Raw genomic sequence first — 19,121 nt, forward strand, 5'->3', positions numbered from 1 at the left:
CGTGGAAACGTGACCCTCAGCCCGTGGGAGCGGCTTATACTCTTACAGACAGTGCACACGCCACTGTAATCTCCCGCTTTCCTTATTTTCCTTTCTCGACACGAAAAATCGACTACTATTCCTCTATGAAGATATCAAAACCCAGAGGGAAGAAAACGCCCGTCTCCCGGTGCGTGTGTGATCTGTAACAATACGCATTGGCCGAAATCGCAATCAGCTGCCATCCGCGCAACATTCGGCATTTCGAAAAGGGAGAGAAAAAAACAAAACAAAAGCAACAGGTGTCTCGAGTTTATCTTCATTGAGGCGTGCGTTGGTGATGATAACCCCGTCCGCCGCCGCCGAAAGAAAACAAAACGGGCCGAATAACAACCGATGTGACGGGAAAAACAGGAAGGAGAGATTCAAAACAAATGTGAAACGAGATTGTAGGGCGTTGTCCGCCCTTTTTTTTTCGTCTGCGGAGATTTGTAACTCGTAATTCAAATTCTGTCGGGTTGGGTTCATGGGCAGTCAACCGTTCTCTTCAATTTCATTCGGTGAACTCATCTAATTCAAGTATTCCAGTTTTTCTAACGTGCTTGTCTACCGTCTTTTTTTCTCGTTCGTAAATTATTACTCGTTGATTCGGCGGATTTGTTTATTTACTGGATTTTGTTTCCCAAATTCAAATTGAAACGGAGTTTAACCAGTGGCGGATAGAGTGGGGAGGAAGAGAAGAAAAAAAAAAAAGAAGCCACGCGACGGATCCACGCGCCTTTCGTCATTGGCTCTCCCGGAGAGTCACGTGATCCTTGTCCAGGGGAAAGAAGGCTCTACTAATCTTTCTCGGCTCTTTCTCGTTTTACACAAGAAAGAGGAAGATGAAGGACCTGCCTCTTACTCTCTCCCGAGGGAAGATTTTATTTTTTGAAAGGGCTCGTTTTTACTTGATTAAGTCGCCCCAGTCGTCTCGGACTCGTTGTCGAGAGTGGTCGCGTGTTGTCGTACATCGTCTGTGAATATAACAAGCCCAGAAGAAGAAGAAGAAGAAGAAGAAGAAACAAAAACAACAAACGCCATGACAGCCAAAAGCGACAAGAATCTCAAAAGCAGTCGCAGTGATAAGCGCCGGGTATGCAAGTTTTTGATCTCGCTCGACTTTTTTTTTTCTTTCTTTCTTTGAATTGTTGAAATTCCATTTTAATCCGATCAATCGATTCGTTTAGACCAACAAGCCGTTGATGGAAAAGCGACGTCGAGCGCGAATCAATCACAGCCTGTCGGTTCTCAAGAGCCTGATCATCAAGGACGAAGTAGGTTTTTTGTTTTTTGTTTCTAACATTTAACGCTACTTCAATTTTCCATCTTGTTTGATTCGGTGTCAGGCCAACAGTTCGAATCCGGCTTCGCAGTCGTCTCGACTCGAGAAGGCGGACATTCTCGAGCTGACAGTTATGCATTTGCGGACGTTGGAAAAAGAGAAAGAGGAACACTTACAGCAGCAAAAAGAGCAGTCCGAACTCGCCGGAAAGGAAGGCAGCAAGATCGACAATGACGTCAAATCGTATCGACTCGGTTATCAAGCCTGTTGCCATGACATTGGTCGTTTTTTGGACGGACCGGTCTCTGATTTAACCAAAGAACGCTTGATGGAACATCTCCAGGAGAGGAAGCAAAAGATCTTTCAGCCAAACAATAACGGCGATCCGGCGGATGCAAATCTCATCACCCCGACACGTTTGTCCGATGGCCGCCTGGCTCTCATTTTCTCGTCGTCCTGCTCGTGGCTTTCAGGCGGAATGGATTTACAGTCACCTTCTTCTTCCTCCTCTTCTTCTTCCTCGCCATCGTCGTCATTCCAGTCAAATCCTGTCCCGGCCACACCACCTTCTTCTCCGGATCAACAAGTTATGCTTCAACCGTCGACAAACTCGGTCGGCAGTGTCTGGCGGCCTTGGTTCTAAAGTGCAAAAGTATGCCATGCCATTACGGTTATTCGAGTGTTCCTTTCTTTCTTTCTATTTTACACAAATCTTTTTTGTACATACACATGCTGATGAATCCATTGAACTGTGTTCCGAGCGGATTAAACGCTGATATCTCTGCACGATGATCTCTCTTCTCAACTTTCCAGATTCCAATCTCGATGGGCCTCACCCCCCCCCCCCCCTACCCACGAAAGTAAGAATATGTTTACTGGACGGTCTTGACATTGGAGAGCTGAATTCGCGAAATGATTTGCATTCCACTGTACAAGTTGATCACAATAAGGAAATATCTGGTTACTGCTTTATTCGTTTTTAGCCTATTCAAGAACTGTCGATCTTTCGCCCTTCCAAATTCGAATGATTTGTGCGTGCACAAAGAGAGTGGCATGGGAAAAAGTTTCAGCCGTTGTTGTGCGTTCCGAAAAGAAAATGGAAATTACAACGTTTAACGAGCTCGTAAAAGCTGCTAGGTGGTTGAGGAGAATTGAGCACTTTGACGCACTGCTGGCCACATGGCAAGAATTTGGCTTACTTCCTAAACGAATAACGACTAACGGCCACCAGCAGATCGAATTGGGCTGTGGACGAAAAGACGTTGTGCTCCCACTCAAATGAGCTTAGTTGATGTTTGCCGCGCGCAATTCAAAAGTACGTACTTCCAGTTTTTTTTTCTTTCTTCCATTCTACTGCACTCTCTCCTTTTTTGTTTTGTTTGGATTTCTAAAAAAAGCGGATAAGCGACAGCCGCTATTTTGATTTCCAGCGAAAGAAGTAAAAATATTTAGTGGTCTCAACGGTCACTATTCACCCTGCCCTCGTTATTCGAATCCTTTTGACGATTCAATTTCGGCCGTGAACCGACTGCCAACTAGGTCACCGTCGTCTTTGTTCAAACAAGGAAATCTGAAGTGAAACGAACGATTCTTGCTGCTGTAGTTCAATGCCGAAATAACATACAGCAAAGACGGACTTTGTCTGCCGACGGTATTCGATCCTCCCTTATTTTGAAGAAACCTTGTACAGAATTGAGCACGCGCGATAATTTGGGATAAATGAGACATCTTTCCAGCTTCACTGAAACATTTCGAATAGCAAAAAGATATATTTGTGTGCGGTTTAGCGGTCAATTTCTTTCACGTCGCACGGTTCGACTGTCAGGAGAGCCCAACCTTTGATATGGCAACACAGCGAGTTCAAAGGTTTGTTGCGCTTTACAGTTGTTATCAAAATTCGATTTTTGTTTTCAGGTCATAGGTAAAGTTAGCCGCTATTTACAAAGTATATCACGACACAAGCAAGTATAATGAAATCGAAAGTCTCAACCAGCTCTAAACTCTCTAAACTAAACAATGGACATAGCTGCCATCTGTGGATGTGGAATTCAACAGTTCCTGATTTACGCCGTGTACGCCTGGTGTACGCGTGTTACCTCTATGAATTTGGATAACAGTATTTTTACAAAAAAAAAGTTATTTTATGCTTCTTTAAACTACAGTTTTTATTTCTTTATTAGTCCTTTTTTATCAGCAGTAAATTTATATTACAGGCAGGCTATGTTCATGTGATTTCTTGTATTTTAAAACTCGACTTGACCTTTTGACAGCATGAGGATGTAATGAATGAAAAGTGACTGAGCGCTAAGTCAACTTGTTGGAATGCTGACAGTATGCATCTAGAATTTGAAGAAATAAGTTGGTACAGTGTAAAAATAAGGAAATTTGGTCAAGGTAAACATAAACCTTCATAAGTTACGAAGTTCAATTTGGTATATGTAATCACAGGAATATAAGTTTTAATTAGCTACAATTTGTTTTGCCCTTTTCGCCTCGTTTCACGATGTAAACATTGGCGACACTAGCGACATCTGGTAATGAGTTTTGAATCCTATGTTGGTTGCACAGCCAGAGCTCAAATTATTGAAGTTCTATTGTCGAGTAGTGGAGTTCTAGCTGTCGGGTATTTTTAATAATATTTAAAAATGGAGTTCTTATGTCGTTGGAGTTCTACTGTCGCATACAAAGAAATGCTTAATAATTATATTGTGGTTCCACCGACATCAATACTAGATGTCGCCAGTGTCGCCAATGTTGTTCTTTCATGGTGAAACGACGCGAAATGAGCGAAACAAATTGTTGCTAACACAAGCCAAACAATGAACGCTACAGCATCGTCGAGGCGAAAGGGCCAACCGCGCCCATGGCCACAAGATCCCCTCACCAGTGCCTACAAACCAAAAAAAAAAAAAAAAGAAAAAATTGTTGCTAATTTATACTTATTCCTGTGATTTCAAATACCAAATTGAACTTCGTATCTTATGTAGGTTTATCTTTACCTAGTTTCCTTATTTTCATACTGTACAAACTTATTTCTTCAATTCTAGATGCATACTGTCAGTCATTCCAACAAGTCAACAAGTCTGCTCAGTCAATTACCATCCGTTAGATCCTCATGCTGTCAAAAGCCTAAAACTCGTGTTTGAAGCTCACACATAGAGGAATACAAATGTGCTGAGATAAGGTATTTCCCCATTACTGCTACGGTGCTACCAGATCATTACAATTCAGATTTTCTTATAACATAGGTATCCTTGCACATGAACCGTAGGATCTTTTCTCAATCTCGCAATTTTGGTGGTGTACCCTGCAACAGCATGTTTATTGTTATGGCTGTTTTACTTCGTTTAGAAGGCAACCCAGTTAAGAGATAGGTAGAATTTTATTTCTCATAGGTAAATTTGTGTAAATTACTAAATTTGTAAATAACATATAGAATTTCCTTGTCCCATTGCTACTTAGAGTTTCAGTGACATGAAGAGCGTGACATAATAATGCTGTGTGTATGCATACATGTTCCAGTTGTGCTTGATGCCATACTAAATTCATCACCCGTATGATGAAGGTAAGTAACAATTCCACCCATCACCACACTACTGCGATACTAACATGACACTTTCTTTATCATCAAGAAATTTATCTCATCATGTGGAGTAGTGCTGTTGGTTGCTGTGAATTCCATTTTTACGGTTTTTTCATCATGAACATTTCAGTGTGCTTCTCAGAAAAGGTAAAGATTGATATGCTTTATTCATTTTTATATTACAATTAATGTAAAACATTTTTTTTTTACAGAGCACGCAGGTTCTTTATGGAATCGTGTGGTCCTGGCACGGAGATTTTTGTGCCAATGCTGACCTTTGTCCATGACGGAAGAGGGACTTCCATCAACTTTCTTCTCCATCCTTACCTTCGCAAGGCACTCTCATCTAGCTTCACTGCTTCTAGACACAATTTGTTGTACTTCACTGGCCACTTGGCGATTTTCTCGACCACTTCAGTGATCGCTTCCTTTCCGCTGTTACACACCTGCAGTCACTCACCACGGGATTATGCCCAGGTACCGGCAATTGAATTACTTTCGTAGATTATCTACTAATCTAGTTGCGTTAAACTCTGTGTCTGTGTAATAATTCCAAAATCATCTTACGCGCAAGAGAAAGTTTTCCTTGGACGTTTCTTTTTTATAACGCTAGATGGCTTTTTGATAATTTACAGCTGTCAAAACAGTCAGTTTCAGTAACTTTGAACATCTCTTTTTACATTTATTGGCAGTTATTTTGTTGAAATATTTAGTGATAACTGACAATCACTATTCCAGTAACAAAGCTCACTTGTTAAATTTTCGATATTTGCTTTTTTTTCTACTTCCGGTTTACTCATTTCAGTCAGTAGTTTAGTGAATATTCATCTGACGCACAAAATAACCACATATTCGTGATCCTCGTCAAATTTTTGGTAAAGTTCATGTTTTGTTTTTTACGTACGCGTACTTCCGGTTTTGAGAATTTAAAAGTGTATATTCTCCGACTTTGGAGCAACGACATATAGGAAATAAAATGGAAAAGAATAGAACATGGCGAATCATAGTGTTGCGAATATGAAATGGAACTAGTTAAAGGTAAAAAATTGTGGTAAAACAACATATACACGACATGTAGGAAATATAATACAAAATGGAAAAGAATAAAATATGGCGAATCATAGTGTTGCGAATATAGAATTGAACTAGTTACATGTAGAAAAATGGTGGAAAAACAAAGACTAGTGTCACGAAGGGGGTGATTGGGCCTGGGGTTCTTGCTCTGCCGGTGTTGTGGGGTCCTGGTTCGGACGGCAGATGTGCTGCCTGGCAATTGCGAGTGATCCCTTGATGGCCAGCAGGCGAGTGTCTCTCCTGGTTGAGTTCCAGGATCGGGAGGTAATGCCTAGTGTTGTTGCTATGGCATCGTTTGAGGTTAGCCAAGATCCCAGTGAGCCGACGACGAATGGGATGGTTGTTGTAAGTGGAGAGTATTTTCGCACCTTTTCATCGTGCGCCAACTGCAGGTTCTCCGGCTCATCAAACGGGATGGTGATGTCGATGATGACGGGTGGTTCGACTGAAGTAATGAGGAGGTCAGGACGGAGAAGGGTACCGTCGTAACATTTGTTCACGCGAGTGGTGTGTCCTGCTCGTGTGAGGGTGGCGTTGAGTCGAGTGAGCACCGCGTCGTGCCTTAAGGTCATGCAGGGAAGGTTGTTGGGGCAGGCATTGAGGACATGAGTGGTGGTCTCAAGTTGGCGACCACACTTCCGGCAGCTCTTGTCGCTCGGTTGGTATCCAGGAGCTCCATGGAGAGGGAGGAGACCGAGCCTGGTCTGATGGATGAGCTCCCAATCGTCGAAATTGAGAGTTGTTCTGCACGATATGAGGCGGGCCATGTCGGATGATTTCAGCTCGAGCATGAGTCCTTTGGCCACGACTCCCTGATGGGGTGCTGAGCAGAGGTTTGATGTGTGTCGGCTGCGGATGACGGAACGGAGGCCCCGGACTGCCTTGACCGAGGTTGTGGAGACGTCGTCAGCAACCAGTAAAGTTTTTGTGTCGTCGCTGGATACGTCAATCCTCACCCTAAGTCTTTTGGCGGCCCGCCTGGCCCTTGACCAGGTATTTGCTCCTGTGCTAGCGAAGCGGATGTCATAGAGACCCCCAGTTTGGGAGCCTGAGAGGTAGTCGGACAGTAAAGCGGTGGTTGGTTCAATCTTTAGGGCGTTGTAGATGTTTTTTGAGGCTTGCGCCCTGGCCACTGAGCTGACGACGGCGTCGGAGCTGTCAAGAAGTTGGGCCGCCCGTGCGATTGTCCATACGTCGGCATCCTCCGAGAGACGCGTGGCTCCAAGGCCGCCGGCTCGACGATCGGCATAGAGGAAGTCTGTGTGAGCATTGTGTGGGACGTTGGCCACCAGACGGAGAAAGTCTGCGCAATTCTTGTCGAGGTCGTGTAGAAAAGATTTTTCGACACGACCAGTTGCTAGGTGATGCGAGAGGGAGGGAAGAAGGTGGCTGCGGAAGACCTCGAGCTTTTGCCATGGCGCGAGGTCAGAGTCAGCAACCTTCACGAGGCTGTCGGGTATGGATGTGGCAGGACGGAAAAGGAGGCGGGACCCAATTGGAACCCCGAGGTAAGTCTCATTGTCGCCATCATCAAGCGTCCTGATTGGCTTTCCGTCTATTCGAAGGGGGGCTGACGTGTCCACTTTGCCTTTGGTGAAGGTTATGGCCGCGCACTTAGCTCCGTTGAATTGGAGCCCTAAAGTGGAGGCGACGGAGCACATAGCGTCGATGGTGATCTGGAGCTGGGCTGGGCGCTGCCCCATAACCGAGATGTCGTCGGCATATGAGGTAGCCTTGGCAGTGGTGCCAAGCATGGGAAATCCAGCGTTGCTGGGAGCCTTTGCGCACCTGAGGAGAGGTTCAGCCGCCAGGTTGAAAATGATGGAGCTCAGGCCGTCGCCCTGCCGTACTCCGGACGTTGATGCAATCGGGACGAGGTCGTCGTTGACTACAAATTGAGATATGTTGTCCCTGTAGATGTCGGCCAATGTTGACTGGAGCTCGATGGGTATTGGGAGGCTGTTAAACAGTTCCTCCAGATAGTCATGCGGAAGAGAGCCGAATGCGTTGGCGAGGTCAAGCCAACAAATGGTGAGATCCTTGCGGAGGTGCTTTGCTTCCCCAATGGCAGTTTCCAGAAGCATGGAGTGCTCCTGAATTCCGTGGGCTCCTGGGAGAAATCCTTTCTGTTCGGCTGACAGCCACTCGTTGTTGCTGGCCACCGTACAAAGTCGCGACGCGATGGTACCCGAAAAGACCTTGTAGAGAGTGGACAGGAGAGATATTGGTCGAAAGTTGCTGAAATCTGTCGGATCCCCCTTTTTGAAGATTGGAATGGTCCTCGCTGACTTCCATCCCGTGGGTATGCCCAGGCGCCAAACCGCCTCATACAGCTTTTCCAGAAGTTTCCCCTCCGGATCGAGCTTGATGATGTCACGGTACTCTATTCCATCAGCCCCAGGGGCTGTGTTGGTGGCTCTCTTGAGCTTCTGTGCGATCTCTTCTTTCGTTGGTGGAGAAGCCAGGACGGATAATTCTACTGGTGACGGCTTTGCCCAGTTACAACTGTCGTAGGCTTGGCGGGCACTATTCACTTCCCCTGCAGATGGTCGGGGGCGAGTGTAGGTTCGTCGCAGAAATTGGGTGGCGTCCTCAGTTGTCCCCGTGTAAGCTTGGGAGTTCTCGCCAAGCACTTTTCTCACAGCCCGGCGGGGGTACCGATTGAAGAGTTTTTGCATCCTGCTTATCTGAGACCAGCGGGCACTGTTCGACCGTCGCTTGATGCGTTGCTGCTGGCGAGACTGGGTCCGGCGCTTCTTTTGTTGGTCGTCACTGACTGGCCTGGGCTGCCGAGCGGGGCGGGTGGTGGTGGCCTCGTCTACCGATGTGGTCATCATGTGCCAGTCGGCTGTTAATTCCGTGGATGCTTGATCCAGGTCGGCGAAGGACGAGCACGCGGCTATTCGTGGTTCCCATTTATTAAAAAATTGCGATGATGGGGCTTCGGGTTGGTTGGTGGCTTGATCGTCCTCTCTCCCGTTTGACTGGCAGTCTGTTGACTCTGTAGCCTCTGTGTCTATGGCAGCTGGAGGTTGTTGGCTTTGGGTATCCGATCGGGAGTCAAGCATCGCCACCGGGGGCAGTGAAACTTGGCACGGGCTAGGTGCGACTGTTGATGGGATGTCTGGGACGTCCGTCATACGAATCGTGTCGGAGGAGGAGGCCGTGGAGAGGTCATGGTCGTGTGCCGTGCAGGAGTTTGGCGACAAGCCAGTGTGTGCTCCAGGAGAACAGTAAGCTGCGTTGGAATGGTCGGCCGGTGAGAGGAGAGCTTCGACTGAGTGGACGTTGTCGACGTCCTCAATTGGGTGTCTGTGGTGGTGGTGCATCGCCATGCCCCCTCCGAGGACCAGGCATCTCGAGCAGCGCCAGAAACGGGTGACCTTGATTCCATTGTGGTGAGTGTAGAGGTGGCTGATTATACCATCCGCCACACCGGTCGTAGGGGTGCCGTTCGCATCTGCACGGGTTCCAGCACAGGTCCAGCTACACAGAGGACACTTGCTGGGTCGAGGAGGGTAGAGTAGGATGACTTTGTCGCCCATGAGTTGAGTTTCACCAGCAGGGCTAGTTGAGTCGAGTTGATCGGGTGGGGCCAATCCAGGACACGCTTTTTCTTGATGGAAGAAGGCGGCCTGAACGGTTTCGGAGATGTTGCAGCAGTAGCTGCATTCAACCAGAACGTTAACTGATTTACCGTGGAAAGTCCGGAAGTGACGAATGGCGTCCGAGATGCAGTTACGGCCAGACCATCGAGCGGAGGTTCCACAGGTGGAGCAGAAGACTTTTGCTGGAAGGGGATGGGCTAGTTGTATGGAGCCGTCCGTGATGCAGATGCTCATCCCAGGGTCCCGATCAGGTGGCCGACGAGATGGCCGACTGGAGTGATTACGAGGGGCCGGTCTCGTTGGTGTAGATGAGGTGCCTGGTGATGCCGTCGAGGGTCCCGTCAAACGTGCAGGAGTAACTGGTGAGAGGGCACGGGTAGTGATGGTGGACGGTGAAGGTGCCCAGGATCGATCACGGCTGCTGCCAGTTGGAGAGCCAGTTGGAGAGTCCACGTAGTTAGGTAGTAGGCGAGCGTTAACAGCAGCAGTGGTTGAGCTTAGGCTTTGACCCGGGCGCTTTGCGCGATTGGTGACCGAGGGGTAGCAGCCACTGGAGCAGTACTTCTTTCGGTTGCCAACGGAGGTGAAGGTGACCGGGCAGGCTGGGTTGCCGCAAGCCTTTGTCGTGGAGGCCATGGCTGTGGTGGCCGGGTGTAGTAGCTGGGTGTAGTAACCGGGTGCAGTAGCTGGGTGTAGTAGCTGGGTGTAGTAGCTGGGTGTAGTAGCCGGGTGTGGCAGCTGGGTGTAGTAGCCGGGTGTAGTCGCCGGTGTGGTGATCACTCAAGGGGAATAGTCAGAGACCCGCGGACGGTGTATTGAGTCTAAATCGAGGGTGGACTTCTCACTCTACCGTTCGCTCGTATCGTGAAAGCCTCTCACCCGTTCGATAATAGCTCGGACTGGTCGAGAAGGATCGATGAGAGCTCGTCAACTGAACGTGCCCTCCCCCGCTTGACGGTAGGTTACGGTTCAGTTCAGTCCGTCGCTTCTCTAGCCGTTCTCTCCAAATTAGAAATGAATAAAGAATTTCTCTTGTATTCAAATCTTTTTCCAGTGCCAGTTTCACACTCACCTTCGTCTTTCACCTCACTTTTCAGGGAACGGACCGTAGAATGAAATGAGCAATCTTCTTTCTCCTTCGAGCCAGAACCGAACACGTCGAGAGTGACCCAATTTATCCTTTGTTCCCTCGAGTCAGAACTGAAGGAGCCGAGTATGACCGAGACCAGGGCGACAAGAGACGGGTAGCTGGAAATATCGTTGAGGGAAGTCCTGCGATTCCCCTTTCGTGTTAGGTTCGTGCTTGTCAAGTCAACTGATCAGACAACAAGAGAGAGGGGATATGGTGCCAAGCCAACGGAACAGACGTAGACAAGAGAGAGTCAGTTGAATGACGATCGCTACGCCTTGACCTTACTGGGATACGGATCCAAACTTTCACGCAATCCAGTCCAGAAAGCGGGTAAGTGAAACTGGTTCACCAGTCAGTACTAATGCTAAAAGGTGATCTACCGAGAACCTTTTACTCCTCAGTACCATCAGTCTGGAGTCCAGATTCCTTCCAGCTGAAGCCCGGATGGTGGGATTGGAGGGCAAGTAAGAGAAGGAGACACACAAACAAACAAACAAGCAAACAACCAAATGGCATGAGCTATGAGACGCAAGCAATCAGAATCAGTCGTAGAAACCTCACAGTACGGAAAAGTGTGATCGTTCTTGAATCATAAGAAACAATCAGGAGTAAATAAAATTCAGAATAGAAGAGAGATTCAATTCGAGGGAGCACGCGCAGCGAGGTGCTAGCAACACAGATCAAACATGGAATTATAGTGGAATCAATACAGTCTACTGCTCGATCCTCAACGATCTCCGTAGTCGTCTCCGTGGTCGCCGTAGTCGTAGTCGCCGGTTGGTGTAGTAGGGGTGGTGTGGTTGGATCGGTGCAGTAGCTCTGGTGTAGTAGTAGTCAAACTTGGTGTAAATTAGGGTGGAACGGTGGCTACTGCCATCTAGTGGCGTTGTTGGAGTGCTGTGTGAGGGCAATTCGATGATGGAGGTGTCTGAACGCCTTCAAAGATCGCCAATGTCGCAGTAGTAGGAGGGGTGGTGTAGTTTGGTCGGTGTAGTAGCTCTGGTGTAGTATGATCTTTGAGTCCGTGGGAGTTATCCCGCTAGGTGTAGGTCTGGTCAGTGAGAGAAGAGGCGGCTCTGCCGGCTTGATTAAATGAGAAGAGGAACTGTATAAAACTTGACTTGCCCAATCACTCGTGCCAAAGCAAATAGGCGAGTGCCGAGTAAGCCTAGTGAGCAATTCGTCCAGTTGGTTGATCAGTAACTTCCAATTCCCAATTCTCAATATGAAGTAGCCGTTCAAGAAAGGAACAGTGGCTACTGCCATCTAGTGGCGTTGTTGGCGTGCTGGATAGCAGCCATCTGGCGGAGATGAGAGATGACTCGAGCCGTAGCGTGGTGCGTAGGGACGAGATTGGCATGGAATGTCAGAATAAAGTAAATGCAGCAAAGTGGACAAAACTGAGTTCAGGTTGAAGAGCACTGCAAGTTTAATGGTGGTGGTGGATTACACAGCACAGGAATCGAGTTTTTCCACTCTAAATATCCAAACCAGGAGGAGCACCTCTTACACACGTCCGATCGGTTCGAGAGCAGACGACCCCGTTTTGAGAATTTTCCTGAACTATAGTTCAGGAAAATTCTCGATTTTGGCCAAATTTTGGATTTCGTTTAAATCACACCAAATCGACCCCAAATTTCATGGAGATCATGAATATGTGGTTTAATTTGATGACAGCTCAATGGTTTAGGCGCTGTGGTTACTTCCGGTCTATGTTATGTGTTCAGTTCTCAATATTGTTCCTTATATATATAATATAAATATACTTCCGGTTTTGAGAATTTTCCTGAACTATAGTTCAGGAAAATTCTCGATTTTGGCCAAATTTTGGATTTCGTTTAAATCACACCAAATCGACCCCAAATTTCATGGAGATCATGAATATGTGGTTTAATTTGATGACAGCTCAATGGTTTAGGCGCTGTGGTTACTTCCGGTCTATGTTATGTGTTCAGTTCTCAATATTGTTAGGTAGATTTTAAGCAATCAAAAGCTAGCCTTTAAAGTTTTGAGCAAAAAAACCAGATCAATGAACTTGTATGTATTATGTGACTATTATGTAACTTTTATTGGCATGTCACTTAATAAGAATTGTTTTGTATTTATCCAGGTAACGCAGAGGAGACGTCGAGAAGATGGATTTTCTCATCTTTAAAAATCGTCACAAGTCCGTCGGATGTTGCCCCTTCTGCTGGTGCGAACGAAACTCGGTGGAGTGAATGGATGTAAGTTCATCATTTACAAGTTACTCACATTTAGGTTGCGTGTATTGTATTTTAATCCTATCCAATTTTTAAAAATCTGATTTAGAATGCGCCAACAAAATACTTCTGGCAATGGGAAGGGACCATCACTGGAAAACGGAAAGTGACAATCGCCACCGTCACCGAGACTCGTCATCAACGTGGATCATCGTATTGTTGGAATTATTGCGTTTGTGTTAGTTAATCCGTTGTCTGCCACGCCTTTGTTTTCCCAGCACGGGCTGCGTGCGCTGTTCGGCCTCGTGGTTTTCATGCCGCGGGGTCGGAAAGTCGCACCAGTCCAAAATTTGCCGCAAGGCGCCTGTTATCAGGCAATGCACCAAAGTTCCCCCTTGTCGATGCGGTGATGGATTCGTCTGTCACCGTGTCAGCCCGGACTTGTCAGCAATGGCAAGTCCCACTGTGGTCATGGATCCTTCAGACGTGGCTCGTAGAGTAGTAAAGAACAACCTACGGGTTGTATGGCGTGGCAGCCAACGGGTTAACTTAAGTGTATGTATGTTAACTTAAGTGTATGTATGTTAACTTAAGTGTATGTATGTTTATATGTGTCTGTAAAATGTGAGGTGGAGGTGGGGCAATAAAGCAATTCCCTTAAAACTTTCTTACAACCTATTTTTCATCTACAAATCGCATAGAAACATGACAGTGTTAAAAGGCTTTGAGTTGTTAAGAAAAGTCTTACAAGATGACTACCCGCATTAAAAAATTTATTTTCTCAATGAAGAACAACAATAACAATGACTAGTAACTTCATATCACGTACACATCTGAACACAATTAAATAAAATTGCAATTTCAGCTAATATATAGGAGCCTCCCTTTAGACAAATGAAGAAGTGTAGGTCGTGGCGTAACATTAAGGTGCCTTAGTGGTTTGGTAACTCGGGGCAGAGTAATCCTTTGGAACTTCAGTGTAGTAGCGGGGGGCAGCGTTAGTTGTAGTGTAATACTCAGTGGCCTTGGTGGTGTAATAAACCGGAGCCTCTGTTTGGTATTGGTTGCAGCAGAGTAACACTTTGGTTTCTCGGTGTAGTAAACTTTGACAGCATACGCGGTTGCGCAATAATCGGCCTTTTCGGTGTAGTACTTGGGGACTTCGGTGTAGTAGCTAGGAGTAGCGTAGGTTTTGGTGTAGTAAACTTAAGTCATAGACTCATAGTATTTCGGTTCAACGTAGTACGAAGGAGCAGCCGCTGTGTTGTAAGAATTTGCTGCGTACCTCTTCAGTTGTAATTGCGTAGCTCGAGGCAGAGTCTTATTTGTGCGCTTCGGTGTAGTACTCTTGGTTGATGTAAAAAGCTGGAGCTTCGGTGTAGTAGCTGAGCACAGAGTAGTACTCAAGGCCTAGGTGTAGTAGGCTGGGGCAGCATACGTAGTCGTGTAGCACTCCAATACCTGGGCGGTGTAGTACTTGGAAACCACGTTGTGGTATTTGACCTCCTTATTGATGTCAGTCGGGGCAGAGTTAAACTTCAGGGCTTCGGTGTAGAAGCTTGGAGCATCATAAGGTGTGGTGTAACACTCTGATGCCTTGACGGTCTAGGAACTGGTCGTTGCGTATTTTGTTATTGTGTAGTAAGGCGGCGGCGTTGCGGTTCGGTATCCACCATACCCAGGAGATATGCCTACACCAGGTTAACCCAGTCATCAACGGTACAACAGCACGACACTGTAGTTAACTAAGCGGTAAATAATTGGAACATTAATATTAAATAACTGGCAAACTCCATTTAACAGAATATTTACCCGATTGCGTACTAATAATACGACGAAGAATGCACTTGGTGACAGTGCACTGCAGTTGTTCATCCATGTTTCGTTGCCAGTATTCTTCTCTCTAGACAATCGCCCTGATACAACAGCAAGGTGGTGATCAGAGCCTGGCAGAGCAGTCAATGTTGGTTAATTTTTAATCACAAGTATTACAATTAATATGGAATGAAAAAAGTTCAAAGATTCTTACCAATCGGACGTTCGATCGTGCTTCAAGCTCAGCATTGACTCGATAACCACCAAAATTGGAATCTATTTCCAAATCAGAAGCGACAGCCAAATCCGTGTTTGCGTTCAAACCGGCAGCAGCGACAATACGGTCAGTTTTAGTAAGATGGAATAATTTTTAGATTTAATAAACATTGCCAAGACACATATTTGAAATAACTGATTACCTTTTGACCATCGTTTAAGGTCAATGTCGCATTGACCTTAATTAAATTGTTGTCTTCCAAAATTACACCCTCTACATTAGCTGTGGGCAACACATTAACGTCTGCCGCTTCCACCTTCTCGGAAGTCAATTGGCTCAAATAGTTAGGGAGGACTGGGCCATCACTGTTGCGGAACAGCGGCACTTGCTCGTGGACATCTTTAGGGACACCGATCAAGGATTGGCAAAGATTTTCGTTTACCACCTAGCAAGAAAATGAAAGAAATTTTTTAAGTGATTTGTAACCACAGAAATAAATGGCTTATGGCTAGCAGTTTAAATAGGCTCTCAGATACTATCTAGCAGGGAGATTATCAAAGTTATTCAACATTCCATAAAGGTGAAAGGTGTAATCATTGAGACTTTTAAAGACGAATTTCGTTGAGCATAAAATGTTTACCTGCGGCAATAAGACGCTTGTCGTAGGTGATGGTACGGCCATCATGAAGTTCGGCCTTCCAACCAAAAATGTCAAGTTTAACGACGCGTTGGCAACGTACGACTGCAACGCCGCCGCTATCTTTAAGGGATTGCAATAGAATTCGTCTTGTTCGAAAAAGAGACTAGAAAGAAAAACGTGTCATTAGTACATGTTCGAAAAAATTACAAGAATAAAGAGCTCACCCTCGCTCTTTACCGTTCCACTATTTGAAACGAAGTTTGTTCGAAACTTTGGGGCTACCGTGTTGGGTGGCGGAGATGCTCACTCGACTGATTTCCATCGTATTTGGGCGCCACTGTGTTCGACCGCTTTGGTGGTGTAATAAGCTGGAGCCTCGGTGTCGTAGGTTGGGGCAGCATATATAGTCGTGTGGTAGTCCGGTGCCTTAGTGCTGTAGTACTTTGGAACCTTGGTGTAATACTTAGGACAGCATACGTAGTTGTGTAGTCTGAGGTGCCTTGGTGGTGTAGTACTTAGGAGCCTGGGAGGTGTGCACATGCGATTTGGTAGTGTAGCTCGGGGAAGAATAAAACTTCTGGCCTTCGGTGTAGTAGCTCGGAGCAGCATGAGCTGTGGTGTAACTGTAAACCTAACTGTGCAACCTCGGTGTAGTAACTGGTCGTTGCGTAAGTTGTTGGTATCCGCCATACCCAGGGGCATCAGCACACCAGTGGTCCACCCAGATATCGACGAAACAACCAATAGCTGCACGACGCCATAGTTAACTAGACAATGTTCCATAGGTCATATGATCAAATAGAAAAAGATATAAATTGATACAAAATTCCACGTAAAAATACAGAATAATTACCCGTGATTGCGACCTGGTAAATACGACGAAGAATGCAGCTGTTGCCTGGTCGGAGATGCTCACTTGATTGACTTCTGTCGCCTTTACTCTTTCCTTTAATGCAGTTTTCTCTCGTAGTCGACATCAACGATACAACACCCGGCAGCGAGACAACGCCATAATTAACTATACAATACACAATTTGAACATTATTAACTAGTCATGTAAACAACTGAAACCAAGATAGAAATGATTTACGACTAGAAATAAAAATGAACATTAACGTTTTAACCCATGATTGCGAACTGATATTACGACGAAGAATGGAGTTGTTGACGTGTCGGAGATGCTCACTCGACTGGTTTCAATCGCCTTTTCTCTCTCCTTTTATACGATTTTTTTCTCACCTCACCTCCTAAGCCTTGCGGCTATTGGACCTTTTTGATAATGAAGCAACACGTGTCGTTCTCACCCAACCTCTACACCACTGCACGACACGTTTTACGTAATGATGCTCCGTGACCTTCGAGCGACAAGGCCATAGAAACTGGCCTTTTTCTTCCTGCAGGTCGACGTTGCTGGGGATGGGTCTACAAAACCCATCAAAATAAATATCAAATCATAAATGATAATGGCTTAAACTTTAGTCACTTTAAAAATATCACATTTGACATTTGAGTCATTTGACTCGTTTCTTCGGTGAATGAATAAATTTTCGTTTCGAACGTTTTTTTAAATATTCTACTGCAAACTTATCTAAGTTTCAAACACATAATCCTTGCACCCACGGTCGGAGAAGAAAATCTAAAAAAAAAAGATAACAAAAGGTAAATTATTAATATAAAAAAAGCTTCTCATAAAACGGTTGGATAAAATTAATAAAATAAGAAACTAGACGCAATTGCTAAAGCTCGATAGATTGTCAGAGTTCGTCCTTTCACAACGTATAACTCAAAAATGAACTTAAATGATCTTAAGTAACCATCCAGGAGAAGCGGGGGGGGGGGGGGGAGTCGTATTTCCACAACTGATTTAGGAGTATCTAAAACGCAAATCAAATGATTGAATGACAATACCTGACTCTAGGGCTATGGATTTTGTAATCGCAAATCAACAATGAGATCCTACTAGCAGCTATTTGACATTAATGAATAACATTTAAAGGAGCTACCCTTACCCTGTCTTTTACATTGACATGTCTACCATCTTGAATAGTTGATGACCGCCGGAAGCTATCGCGTGTCGTTTGTTGCTGCATGAACAAAAGGGAAAAACATTCATACATGACCAACGCGTTTCTGCTACAATTAAGTATGCGCAAGTAAAACAATGTTTTGACACTCGCTTTGTTTTCGTTGCTAAGCTGTAAAATGTGTTGAAATTCGGGTTTTGCTCTTCACACCAAATGTAGACAAAAAGGACTAGGCTCGGATATATATTAAGGATGGACCATTAAGGATCGTTGGCTGTAAACAAATTCACATTATTTTCTGCGAAAGCAAAAGCTTCATGTCGTATCTAGCATTATCTTTTTTAATATTTTTGTTTCATTTGGTTTAGCGTTTTGTTCAGTGACTCCTTTTCACCAAAACCCCTCAATGGGCAACACCTCCGCGTCATCTGGGTAATACAAACAATTGAATTTGTAGCTTTAGCAATTTGACTAACGTGTAATTACGTACCCTCGTTTAAGCCTCGATGGAGTGGCAACCCTTAAGGATTGTCCGGGCCGCTCAAAGGAAGCGTTTTTCTAGATTTAAATTCTTATTTAAACAGACCGCCCGCTTCAAACTGCAGCCAGTCAAGCAGGGGAAGACACTGCCCGACTGACTCGACCAGGGAGATTCTCACCCCCTCGGCCATGAATTAAAAATGTTGAAAAAAAATTAATCTGATGCACAAAAATATCTTTCACCAGCATAGGCTGCAACATGCCAATCGGTCAGCAACATATGCCATGTAAAAAAAAACCTATAACCAAAATGAAATTAATTTTTAGCATCAATGGAAATACTGTATGGAAAACAAAATAAGTTGAATTTTCTTTAACTTACTTACTCGAATTCTTCACAACAGCAATAACATGAACATGCTGCAATGAAGAAGTCAAGAAGCTCACACTTCACCAGGCTATTAATAGAAAAATAAATACCAATTACTATCAGAAACAAATCATGTGTAAACCATGATATTAAAAAGTTGATCAACAGAATTACTTTTACTGATCTGAAGCATCTGAAGTATTTCTGCATGTGACGAAAACATGCAACATGCTACAAGAGACGAAATTTTTGGAAAATGTACAGTGCAGCCGTGCAGGCCACATGATCAGATGGAATTGAAACCTGTAAATTCACCACACACAAAATTTACATTTGGTAACCTTAAAGAATGCAAGCAGGAATTACCATTTTTTGACAAAAAATGTCAGGAAAGAAAGTACCCCGCAATGACTGACGTATACGTTGCGTTCTCGAACAGCATCTAGAAAATTTTGATTCGACTCAACTCAACACTGTGTTAATAAATGGTTCCATTCCATTACACTAGCTGCATCCTTCTAGAATCTAATTATCACGTTAGTCGTTACGATCACCTTCACTGCACCAGACTGCGCTGCGATTACTTTCACGGCTTCACATTTTAGCAGTTAGCAGACGAATTAATTTCAGCCTCAACTCAACTCAATAGCATCCGCTTGAATTTTCGCCCCTCA

General features: G+C 45.1%; 2 protein-coding genes and 1 long non-coding RNA gene across 5 annotated transcripts; 1 reads left to right on the forward strand and 2 right to left on the reverse strand.

Annotated features, from left to right (window-relative positions):
* Nucleotides 1-919: 919 nt before the first annotated feature.
* LOC124349065 (transcription factor HES-4-B-like) lies at nucleotides 920-2,089 on the forward strand. Its single transcript, XM_046799566.1, has 3 exons — nucleotides 920-1,114; nucleotides 1,209-1,295; nucleotides 1,368-2,089. The coding sequence occupies exons 1-3, from the start codon at nucleotides 1,061-1,063 to the stop codon at nucleotides 1,944-1,946; spliced, it is 720 nt and encodes a 239-aa protein (XP_046655522.1). The 5' UTR covers nucleotides 920-1,060; the 3' UTR covers nucleotides 1,947-2,089.
* An 11,608-nt stretch (nucleotides 2,090-13,697) lies between these two features.
* LOC124349040 lies at nucleotides 13,698-16,839 on the reverse strand. Of its 3 annotated transcripts, XM_046799535.1 has the most exons (10): nucleotides 16,698-16,839; nucleotides 16,427-16,591; nucleotides 16,266-16,340; nucleotides 16,048-16,208; nucleotides 15,798-15,817; nucleotides 15,574-15,736; nucleotides 15,136-15,378; nucleotides 14,931-14,992; nucleotides 14,714-14,847; nucleotides 13,699-14,646 (listed from the first exon to the last, which is right to left on the reverse strand). In XM_046799535.1, the coding sequence occupies exons 1-9, from the start codon at nucleotides 16,699-16,701 to the stop codon at nucleotides 14,841-14,843; spliced, it is 900 nt and encodes a 299-aa protein (XP_046655491.1). In that variant the 5' UTR covers nucleotides 16,702-16,839; the 3' UTR covers nucleotides 13,699-14,646; nucleotides 14,714-14,840. The 3 variants fall into 3 exon arrangements, with proteins under 3 accessions (XP_046655490.1, XP_046655491.1, XP_046655489.1); XM_046799534.1 differs by having other exon boundaries at nucleotides 13,698-14,636; nucleotides 16,048-16,340; XM_046799533.1 differs by having other exon boundaries at nucleotides 13,702-14,646; nucleotides 16,048-16,340.
* Nucleotides 16,840-16,855: 16 nt separating this feature from the next.
* Nucleotides 16,856-19,032, reverse strand: LOC124349200. The gene is made up of 7 exons (XR_006920217.1): nucleotides 18,814-19,032; nucleotides 18,622-18,750; nucleotides 18,460-18,535; nucleotides 18,088-18,376; nucleotides 17,583-18,025; nucleotides 17,057-17,209; nucleotides 16,856-16,995 (listed from the first exon to the last, which is right to left on the reverse strand). It is a non-coding gene; the product is annotated as an uncharacterized LOC124349200 (long non-coding RNA).
* Nucleotides 19,033-19,121: the final 89 nt, after the last annotated feature.

Source organism: Daphnia pulicaria, chromosome 7 (genome assembly GCF_021234035.1).
Source record: "Daphnia pulicaria isolate SC F1-1A chromosome 7, SC_F0-13Bv2, whole genome shotgun sequence".
Lineage (NCBI taxonomy): Eukaryota > Metazoa > Arthropoda > Branchiopoda > Diplostraca > Daphniidae > Daphnia > Daphnia pulicaria.

What these genes read in the sequence shown, in the direction of transcription:
- LOC124349065 (XM_046799566.1), top strand. Translation starts at nt 1,061, where the DNA reads ATGACAGCCAAAAGCGACAAGAATCTCAAAAGCAGTCGCAGTGATAAG. An exon ending in GTCGCAGTGATAAGCGCCGG is followed by an intron (nt 1,115 to 1,208) that starts GTATGCAAGTTT and finishes CGATTCGTTTAG; the next exon opens with ACCAACAAGCCGTTGATGGA. An exon ending in GCCTGATCATCAAGGACGAA is followed by an intron (nt 1,296 to 1,367) that starts GTAGGTTTTTTG and finishes ATTCGGTGTCAG; the next exon opens with GCCAACAGTTCGAATCCGGC.
- LOC124349040 (XM_046799534.1), bottom strand. An exon ending in TCAGACTACACAACTACGTA is followed by an intron (nt 15,818 to 16,047) that starts TGCTGTCCTAAG and finishes CGTTTCAAATAG; the next exon opens with TGGAACGGTAAAGAGCGAGG. An exon ending in TGGAACGGTAAAGAGCGAGG is followed by an intron (nt 15,737 to 15,797) that starts GTGAGCTCTTTA and finishes TTTTCTTTCTAG; the next exon opens with TCTCTTTTTCGAACAAGACG.